The sequence below is a fragment of the Adelges cooleyi genome, unplaced genomic scaffold (assembly GCF_023614345.1).
Source record: "Adelges cooleyi isolate 19-005CV unplaced genomic scaffold, UGA_ACOO_1.1 ACOO_flye_CR_arks_rails_tigmint_CR_PRNA_263, whole genome shotgun sequence".
NCBI lineage: Eukaryota > Metazoa > Arthropoda > Insecta > Hemiptera > Adelgidae > Adelges > Adelges cooleyi.
The window spans coordinates 78,323-89,552 of NW_026095930.1; the positions used below are offsets into that span (position 1 = coordinate 78,323).

An 11,230-nucleotide genomic window follows, 5' to 3' on the forward strand; every position below is an offset into this window, starting at 1 on the left:
GTTTTAAATGTTGAATGTAAAAATAATTATAGTTATATTATTTATGACCGGATGTAGACAATTTTAGTTGTTTTAAGACCAATTGTAGGAATTTGGATAAAAATAAAATACAATACAATACAAATAATATATGTATTCGTGATAATTTATGTTTTTTTTTAAATATTATATAAATAATAATATACTATAAATATATTTACAATTTTCTCATTTCTGTAAATTCTACCCAAAGGTTTACAACACATTTGTGTCTATATCGAATATGTTTAACATAATTATACTCCAAGGTCTTTTATATACTAACGCATTTAATAGTACGAAAAATCTGAGTACATCTACCATTAAAAAGCTTTTTCATGTGTATTATTATGACTCATATATTTTTTCATACCGATACGAATTTAAGGTAAATAAAACCCCCAAAAAAAATATTACTAACCGTGTGTTGTTTACGCATTTATAGTATACCACGAAAATTCAGAGCATAAAATAAAAACTTACATATTATGGTTTGGAAACCCAAATTTGGGCCTCAAAGAGCAATGCAGTGATCACAGACATGGATATGATTTGGGTTACATTTGTTACATTTTTGTTTTGAATGTAATCGCTTTTTGTTATCTCTGGTGAAACCAGTTGACATTGACTATTTAATAAAAAAATTTCAATTAAACAATTTTTAGTCGTTAGATAAAACCACTCTTCTATGTTGGAATCTATAATGCAAGAGTGACTAAAGAATTGAATGGTTCATTTATGGTTATATATCAACGAAAAACAAGTGAATGCTCCCAGTTTGTTAGTTGTACATTCACTGATTGCATACTTAACATACTACAATACATTTAAATGACAATTACACTTGAGGCTTTACACATTAAAGGAATTGCTTCCACAAAGAGTTGAACAAAAGTAAAAAAGAAAGCAGATTTTAAACATTATGTTATCTTTATAAATTGGTCACAAATATAAAATAGGTTCTCTCTATATAAATGTATTGTTATAATAACCCATATAACGTTGTATAATGAAATATTTTCAGTGTCTATTTACTCACTCACACATAGCAACCTGGAAATTGACTACGGTTTAGTGTAATTTTCCCCTTTTTTGGGGGGGTTTTCCTTAATATAAAAAAAGTTTGATCACAGTTTTTCTTTGAGAAAATTGTATATGTTATAGTACCATTCTAGATAATATACCTTAGGTCTAATTTCCCCGACCTAAATCCCTAAAATTTTGCTTAGAAATAAATTCTAGCTTTTCTATTGGAAACGGTTTAAATTCCACACAAATTTGGAATTAGTTTGTCTTGGTAGTTGTTAAATCTTAAAATTGCGCCAACCAAATTTTTTAAAACTTTCAGCCTTTTTCCCAGGAGTAGGGAGGGTTGTTGAAATTTCGGGGTTTTCCTTGTGCGATTTTATTGACGAACTTTTTATACAGAAAATGCTAAGGTTATAAGAAATCGAAAAACATACACTTGTGCACACATGAGAATGTTTTAGTCATTATTTTTGCCATCGATAAATTTTCATACATTTTAAGCAGAAAAATACGTCGATCGAACGATAAAAACAATATATAAAATTGTGACAATTTTGATCTGATATTCCATTACATAAAAAAAGGAAATGTAGATAATACATTTTACAATTTGCACGCCAGGAACTAAAAGAACTTTTTAGACCCTTAGGAAAAGTTTTTTGCCTTTCCGGTCGTTATTTTGCTAAATTCGTTTTTTATGACTACATTTTGCACATCGACAAAGAAAACAAAATGATAAATCGTTGTAAAGCAAACACCCAAAATTAATACACGTGTACCTTCGAGTATATTACAAAAACATGTTATTCTACTATTTTCGATAAATCAAAATACACTAGAAAATTGATTGATTCATTAAGGACAGCACACTAGTTTTCTCTTAAAATAATAGCATTTTTGTAGCTTTTATAATAATTGGAGACACTTAAGTTGGTGTTATTTTACAATATTATAAAACTATTACTAAATATTTACCTTTTTTATTTTTTTTTTCACATGTCAGTATTTTTACAGAAGCGTAGTTCTAGCAGAAAAAATAATATTCCACTCCACCCTTCCTCCCGTCCTAAATTTTAATGATTATTAACTCCCAGTAAGTAATTAGCCAAAACTGGTTATCGACCGGTATATTATTCAGAAAATAATTCTCAGTTTAAATAGTAAATTAAATATGTACACAAGTTACTATTTAAGTTTTCAAAAGTTGATAGGCTTATGGAAAATAATTAAAAAAAAGGTTAATGTTTAGTATTTTTATAATACTGTAAAATATGATAACCAAAAATGTTTTCAAAAAAGATACACTACAAAATTGCAATTATTCTAAAGCGTACTCATTCCATCTTTAAGCCATGTCGAAAACATTCGGTTTGAGTTCAGTAAAAGTTTTGGGATCAATTTTAAAAATACCCATTGCTGCTTCGTGTTTCGCCAAATTTGAAAATATTTAAAACGGCAGAGACCATAACAAATTAGGGGTTCCGTTTTAGGCCAATACGAACCAAAAGGTCATTAATGATAAGACCATTGCATAGGTGTATAAATTATTTTAATAATTGTTGGAGAATGAGGATTTTGTATAATTTTGCACATTAGCGCATGTATTTCAAAAGTTACACCGAGTTCAAAAGTAAATAAAGATTTATATGTACGGTTTTCTATGGAAGTATTATTTATCGAATTCTCACCTAAGCATTAACTCGAAAACACAATTTTTTTACTATAGAAAAACACTTGGGTTGTTCGATGTGCGTTCCCATTTCCACTGTTTACATAAATTGAAATACCTATACGAATCGTCAAATTCATAGTCTTAAGAAATTCATGGCCAACCCGACTTATTGACGATTTTCTAAAATAATAAAAAAAACAAAACAATTTACGTGAATTGTTTTTGTTTCTTTTTTTGCAATACAATGTTATTTTAAGGTCGTTGTAATTTTTCCCTCTTCGGTAAAATGATTTTAGGGAGGGTTGATTTTACAATATCTTACAGCAACTTGTATGAATAATAAATTTAGACATTTATGTTAATCTAGTTTTTGTTTTTTAGTAAAATAGTATTTGATTGGACTTTGAAGTTTATTATATAATTTAAAAGAGCCGTAGTCTTTTAATAAGTTGGATTATTAAATATTTTAATTTTTATAATACATAAATAGTCGCGTTTGCATTAATCGAAGTAATTGTTCAGACTTAAACGGCAAAACAGTTCACTAAACTGCCATAGTCTACTATGCAAGGTTCCACTCTAAACTCAATGGTCATTCGAACCGACTCGTTTACAACCTCTCTACTAGTAAACACAATATTATGATACCCACCGTTGGGTCCTAAACTAACCTAACACGGGTCGATGTTACCAACCGACAGTTATTAGCGTCTGTTCGCTTCTCACATCTGGTACACCATGATTGTAAATGGTCCAGTACTAAAAAAGTTACAGTGTATACAGATAAAAAAAAAAAGCCCACATCAGAGTAAAACCATAAAAAAAAAGGCTTCAAAAGTGGTCAAATTATATGTTTTTGGGGTCGGTGGTTACGAATTTATTTTCAATTTCCCTCAGCCAAAAAAAAACTTAAGTAAAAAAAAAAAAAATTAAATTCGTGTAAACTTAAAGTCAAAAGTGGTACTTGAGCACAAAACTTAATAGTATCATTCTTCATAGATATACATAAAATTGTTATAATGATTCGATACATTTTTTTTAAGATTTTAGGTTTTTTTGTTAAAATGTACGCAATCTGCGATAAACACAGTTTTCCGGAAATTAAAGGAAAACTGTAGTACCGAATTTTTTTTCCGTTTAATATGTTATGGATACATTTGAGTTCGAACTACTGGTAACAAATAATGTCGAGTAAAAGGCAACTATAAACTTTGAAGACTGCCTTGAATGGATTATAATAAGCTATTAAAGAGGATGATTTAAAGATATAAACCTATATTCAAAACCACTTATTATCGAATTCGTGTACAGATAAAAAGCAACGAATGAGTTTATAATCATGAGTAAAACAGTTTATTATAACATACATAAAATTTGATAATTTGGATACAAGTGAGGTTTGCAATAATAATTTAAATATAATAACAATAGTTCTTTATAATTTTGAATAAGTTAACTATAAGGTTAGTGATCTAAATTATAATAACTGAAAAGCAAGTGAAATCTTTTTACTATATTAATGATGTGTTTCTGATACGTCAACCCCAAAGACACTGACTACGTTTTTGCTTTTGTCTATACCAGTTAGATGACACTTATCATCAACAACTTCAGCTTCTACTATAAACTCATTTGGGTGTAATATACTTCTGTACACACCCTTCAAACGGCACATCAGTTTAGAATTTTTATAATCTTGACAGTCTGGATCTTTAAAAATAAAAAAGGTATAATTAAAAATTTGCCAATTTTTAACTGATTAGTCTTATATGCTGATAAAAATAGCTCTACGCGCTACTCTACCGCACTCCACCTCCCATCATAACATTTAACCTTTAGTAACTTAAAAAGTTATTATCCAAATCTGGTTATCGACCAGCAAAATATTCTTAATTAACTGGCTTTATTGAAAGTAAAATAGTTAAGTGCAATAAAAAACGTGGTGCTTATATCGCTAATGATTATAAATTAATAAAAAAAAAAAATCTTAAATATATTCACTAGTACACAAGTTATTTAATTTATCGAATCATTGTGGGACACCCTGCATACTTATATACGTAAACATAAATTAAACTATTGCAAATTGATATAATACTTACTTATTACAAGATTGAGATATATATTTATAGCTTCACTAGTTAGGCTTATTCTCTCTTGTTCAAGTTCTAAAAAGCCAGTCGATTCAAATGTATCTGTATAATTTAATAAAAAACCGTGTGTTACAAAAATAATATATAATTTCTCATGTTTTTAATGCAGTATAATTAAGCTGTTGTTCAAATGTTCTTATGATGAACTAGTTGTAAGTAATTTTCCTATACTTATGTATTAATTAAACAAGTATAAGCCTTGTAAATATTCACTACTTTACCAAGCCATAGGTTTTTAAATAATATTACAGTTTGTTTCACATATGCCGTTTAACAATTTCATTTTCTTTTTACAATTAAAAAAATATAACGTAAGAATAATATTCTGCATTGTCGCTAAACAAAGATATATCACTGACTAATTTTCATATATCAACGCTACATTTTTTTATCACAATTAATACGGTTTGAAAAGATTTATTTTTATGTTTTATATATAATTGTAATAACTACCCGTCGAATCACTTTTGAAACTCAAATTTTTCATGAAAGATCGTACTAGACCTAGTAAAAACAAATTATGAGTTTAGCTACAAAAAAGTTTCAAATAATAAAATTAGCATAAATTAAAATAAAATATTTAACTTAATAACTGTGGTTATTTAATAATAATAGGTGGACACCATCTTATTATGTTACAAGCAAACGGATAGCAGCAAGGAAATACCTAATGATTGTTTTTGTTAAAATTTACTTTCTGCTATTGGACGGTGTATATAAGACTTGAATGACAGTCAAAACTCATAACGCTAACGCGGTAGTAATGTCAAAAAAATTTGAACAAATTTTTCAAAATACAAGAAAAACTCAAAATATTTTGGTAATGAAATATGAGATGAATAATTAAAACGTAACAAACTATTCATCTATTATAAGCAATTCTATCTATATATTTTGCTTAGGAATGAAGTTATGGAGGACCTATAAACCTACTGATACATATTTGGCTATCATATCTCAGATTAAAAAATAGTATTTTACCTAGTAACAAATAACGCACAATCATTTAGTTACAATAAAAAACTTAAGGTTATATTTTGTGGTTAACCTAATTACCTTTTTCAGAACTAGAGACACCTGTAACAAAAATATTAAATAATAGTACAGTAAATGAAAACCATTTTATGTTTTATCTATAACAGTACCTAAAACTACATTTATTCAGACTAGTTATTAGGCATTTGAATAATGATTATACTTCGAACAATCATCAAAAGTTTTAATCAAAAAACATACAGCTTTAAGATTTAAGATAACTCAAATCAAATTTTCATCTATTTTGCTTAGAAATAAATGACTATCATTTTTGAAATTGTATATTTACAAAATGTTTATACTTACGTATCGAGTCGGTTGTTTCTTTTTGCAACTCTTTCTGGGAATCTATGCAATCCAAAATTTAAAAAAAATTATGTATTAATTTTTACAACACTTTTGTACATCGTTTCTTAAGATAAAAATACATCTGAATTTATATAAATTATGCATGCATGTCTATGTAAAGATTCTGAATTTAAAATGTATAAGACATATTATAAAATAGTCTATACAAATTTGAAATTAGTTTATCACTGACTAATTTTCATATATCAACGCTACATTTTTTTATCACAATTATTACGGTTTGAAAAGATTTGTTTTTATGTTTTATATATAATTATAATAACTACCCGTCGAATCACTTTTGGAACTCAAATTTCTCATGAAAGATCGTACTAGACCTAGTAAAAACAAATTATGAGTTTAGCTACAAAAAAGTTTCAAATAATAAAATTAGCATAAATAAAAATAAAATGTTTAACTTAATAACTGTGGTTATTTAATAATAATAGGTGGACACCATCTTAATATGTTACAAGCAAACGGATAGCAGCAAGGAAATACCTAATGATTGTTTTTGTTAAAATTTACTTTCTGCTATTGGACGGTGTATATAAGGCTTGACTGACAGTCAAACCTCAAAACGCTAACACGGTAGTAATTCCAAAAATATTTAAATAAAGTTTTCAAAAAACAAGAAAAACAAATATTATATTGGTATTATTAAATATTATATTATATTGGTAATGAAATATGATATGAATAATTAAAACGTAACAAACTATTGATACATATTTGGCTAACATATCTCAGATAAAGAATAGTATTTTACCTAGTAACAAATAACGCACAATCATTTAGTTACAATTAAAAAACTTAGGGTTATATTTTGTGGTTAACGTAATTACCTTTTTCAGAACTAGAGACACCTGTAACAAAAATATTAAATAATAGTACAGTAAATGAAAACCATTTTATGTTTTATCTATAACAGTACCTAAAACTACATTTATTCAGACTAGTTATTAGGCATTTGAATAATGATTATACTTCGAACAATCATCAAAAGTTTTAATCAAAAAACATACAGCTTTAAGATTTAAGATAACTCAAATCAAATTTTCATCTATTTTGCTTAGAAATAAATGACTATCATTTTTGAAATTGTATATTTACAAAATGTTTATAATTACGTATTGAGGTGGTTGTTTCTTTTTGCAACTCTTTCTGGGAATCTATGCAATCCAAAATTTAAAAAAAAATTATGTATTAATTTTTACAACACTTTTGTACATCGTTTCTTAAGATAAAAATACATCTGAATTTATATAAATTATGCATGCAAGTCTATGTAAAGATTCTGAATTTAAAATGTATAAGAAATATTATAAAATAGTCTATACAAATTTGAAATTAGTTTATCACAGACTAATTTTCATATATCAACGCTACATTTTTTTATCACAATTAATACGGTTTGAAAAGATTTATTTTTATGTTTTATATATAATTATAATAACTACCCGTCGAATCACTTTTGGAACTCAAATTTCTCATCAAAGATCGTACTACACCTAGTAAAAAGAAATTATGAGTTTAGCTACAAAAAAGTTCCAAATAATAAAATTAGCATAAATAAAAATAAAATATTTAACTTAATAACTGTGGTTATTTAATCATAATAGGTGGACACCATCTTAATATGTTACAAGCAAACGGATATCAGCAAGGAAATACCTAACGATTGTTTTTGTTAAAATTTACTTTCTGCTATTGGACGGTGTATATAAGACTTGACTGACAGTCAAAACTCAAAACGCTAACACGGTAGTTATTCCAAAAATATTTAAATAAAGTTTTCAAAAAACAAGAAAAACAAATATTATATAGGTATTATTGAATATTATATTATATTGGTAATGAAATATGATATGAATAATTAAAACGTAACAAACTATTGATACATATTTGGCTAACATATCTCAGATAAAGAATAGTATTTTACCTAGTAACAAATAACGCACAATCATTTAGTTACAATTAAAAAACTTAGGGTTATATTTTGTGGTTAACGTAATTACCTTTTTCAGAACTAGAGACACCTGTAACAAAAATATTAAATAACTGAAAACCATTTTATGTTTTATCTATAACAGTATCTAAAACTACATTTATTCAGACTAGTTATTAGGCATTTAAATAATGATTATACTTCGAACAATCATCAAACTTCTAGTAAAAAAACATATAGCTTTAAGATATAAGAACTCAAATCAAATTTTCAGCTGTTTTGCTTGGAAATAAACGACTATCATTTTTGAAATTGTGTATTGACAAATTATTTTATTTACCTAACAAGGTGGTTATTTCTTTTCGCAACTCTTTCTGGGAATCTATGCATTCTAAAATTAAAAAAAAAAAAATATTTATTAATTTTTACAACACTATTGTACATCATTTCTTAAGATAAAAATACATCTGAATTTATAAAAATTATGCATGCAGTTCTATGTAAAGATTCTAAATTAAAAATGTATAAGAGTAATTACGCTGCAGTATTTCTTCGTATTTTTCATTTTCTTTATCGATTTCCATTACCTTTGCTGAAATTTTAACGAGAAAATTTTATACTTAATATCAAGCAACTATGTGCAGACACGTTCATAAATTCGAGAAAAATTATTACCTGGTGCAACAAACATACACGACAGTTTCACTAAAATTTGAATAACATAAATGTATATAAGATATGTACCTTACTTAACACTTTCAAATATTGTAATAATTATAATTACCCATCGGTGTAGTTCCACCAACAATTTTTCTAATTACCGGTAACAAAGGACCTAGAATAAGAAAATAATGAGTTGAGGTAACAAATAAATTCAAATAATAAGTGTATGTACCATCACGATTTTTTATCTGCTTCATTTGTCTATCTGTAATAAAAAAAAATTAAATAAATATATGCAAATATTTAAAATTAAAGTTAAATTTGTATGATAAAAAAAATTACTGACTTGTGTAGAAAAGCTCCTTTTTATATTCAACTGCGAAAAAATTAATCATTAGATTTTTGATTACCTCTAGTAGGTAGTGTAAAAAATAAAATAAACAATAATTACTTTTTTTATCTGCTAAGACATTTACAACAACAAGTAATATTAAAACACAAAATCGTCTCATTTTTATCTGCAAAAAATTATTTTTCGTTTTAAAATGATATCTTCTAAATCACTTAACCGATATCTTGATGTAGCTAATCTGTAGACAAGAAATCGCACTTGATAGTTACTTCCTAGAAAATATGGTCAAAATAAAATAAATTATACCATACAAATTTAGAATTATTTTGATTATTTTTAAAAAAAATGTATAGAGATCCATAGTTTTAAGGTTTGAGTGTTTTCTTGATTTTAAAGGAGAAGGGGTGAACTTATTTAATTTTGTTTTAAAAAATTAATAAAAACATCGTTGAAAAAAAAATATCTTCTCAGCTGCGCATCAATGTTAAAATCAAATTATGCTTAGTGTTATTTTACATGAAATTTTTTTTGAAACACTGTTTTTTTTAGAAAGTACCAAATCTAAAGAATATTTTATACCAATTGACCATTATTTAGACTATTTTTAAAATAATGATGTTTATAGAGCGCTAATAAAATTACAATTTTTTAATATCGAATGAAACTTAAATATTGTGTCAACATTTTAGGTTATGTTCCTGATCTATATATTATATACTACACTAATAAAATGGTGTACTACTAAAATTTCAATAATATATTATTATTATTATAATAATTATTGAAATAATTATTTATAGAGCGTTAATCAAATTACAAAACAAAGTGTATAATATATTATATTTTATAAACTTTTTTTTTTAAAGGTTTGTCTAATGTAATTTATTTCAAGTTGAATCGTATACACATTTTTTTTAAGAAAAATTTTTTCCTGATTTTGAATGGAACTTTTTAAATATCGGGCCAAATGAGGCAAATTTTAGGTTCGATTTCTGATCAATACAAAACGGTGTACAATTTCTGTACTATATTATTAATGAAATTAGCCTAGTGGTTAAATGTTTATCGCAAATCTAAACACGAAAATAAAAAAAATAGTAAATAAAAAAAACTTAATAAAAATGCGTTAATTACTTACTAGTTCTGGAATTCTGGTAGAACTCTTGTGAACTGGTATGTTAAAACAACCGTTTAAAAGTGATTCGATTTGTGGCTTTTTCCCGAAACAGTAAAATCGGTATGGATTTTGCAACACGCAAGTATATCTCATGTATACAGGTGTAAAGAAATGTTTAGGCTATTGCTTTTATTTTTCTACACAGCACTGTGTGCTATTACTCATATGTTGTTCACGTCGATACGAAACTTAAAAAATAAATTATGATTGTTGTTTGTTTTACACATAGACATAATACTTCAACGGTTTTTCATATCGATACGAATTTAAAGTAAATAAGACCCCAAAAAAATATGTTTGCTAGATTTGTGTTTTTTACACGCTTTATCGTTTGTTGTAATATACTAACGTATTTCATAGGAATAAAATTCAAAGTATAAAATAAAACCCAACGTATATTATCAATTTGTTGAAACTTAAATTTGGGCCTCTGGTTAAAATGTTCAACTGTTGCGTGCCTAACACACAAACGCCGTTTTACGAAATTTAGAGTAAATTAATATTACTCAGGTTAGACCTTTTTCACTGTTAAACCTAACATTGAAAAAGGGTCCGGCTCCAGACCCTCTCCCAAAAAATTCAGCCTAACAAAGTAGTGATATCTACATTGTGGCCAAGTCTGCTTTTGCGTTAGTTCATAACTTCACTTCACTACTACTTTCATGAGCAACACATGCTCTTTTATTTATTTTGCTTAACACTTGGTCAGTTACTGAATGAGGAATAAAACAGACTTGACCGCAATGTAGATTCCAGGACTTTGATTGGCTGGCTTTTTGGGAGCGAATCTGAACCTTTTTTTCTTTTCTTCAGAGTTGTCCACGTAACTCCTAAG

At 26.6% G+C, this 11,230-nt stretch overlaps 1 protein-coding gene across 13 annotated transcripts; it reads right to left on the bottom strand.

The window, feature by feature from the left end:
* Positions 1-4,049: 4,049 nt before the first annotated feature.
* LOC126837630 (uncharacterized) lies at positions 4,050-10,548 on the bottom strand. 13 transcript variants are annotated; one of them, XM_050571558.1, is made up of 18 exons: positions 10,357-10,544; positions 9,318-9,384; positions 9,213-9,242; positions 9,099-9,131; positions 8,988-9,038; positions 8,879-8,908; positions 8,742-8,795; positions 8,544-8,594; positions 8,274-8,294; positions 7,716-7,766; positions 7,386-7,427; positions 7,101-7,121; positions 6,543-6,593; positions 6,214-6,255; positions 5,929-5,949; positions 5,326-5,376; positions 4,822-4,914; positions 4,050-4,429 (listed from the first exon to the last, which is right to left on the bottom strand). In XM_050571558.1, exons 1-18 carry the CDS (start codon positions 10,486-10,488, stop codon positions 4,236-4,238), a joined length of 1,035 nt encoding a protein of 344 aa, XP_050427515.1. In that variant the 5' UTR covers positions 10,489-10,544; the 3' UTR covers positions 4,050-4,235. The 13 variants fall into 13 exon arrangements, with proteins under 13 accessions (XP_050427515.1, XP_050427525.1, XP_050427526.1 ...); XM_050571568.1 differs by having other exon boundaries at positions 9,318-9,490; positions 10,357-10,479; XM_050571569.1 differs by having other exon boundaries at positions 9,318-9,456; positions 10,357-10,472.
* Between the last annotated feature and the right edge of the window lie 682 nt (positions 10,549-11,230).

Coding starts and splice junctions, on each gene's coding strand:
- LOC126837630 (XM_050571558.1), bottom strand. CDS start 10,488: ATGAGATATACTTGCGTGTTGCAAAATCCATACCGATTTTACTGTTTC. Junction 8,909..8,987: donor TGGTGGAACTACACCGATGG/GTAATTATAATT, acceptor TTCAAATTTTAG/TGAAACTGTCGTGTATGTTT. Junction 8,796..8,878: donor GTGTATGTTTGTTGCACCAG/GTAATAATTTTT, acceptor TTAAAATTTCAG/CAAAGGTAATGGAAATCGAT.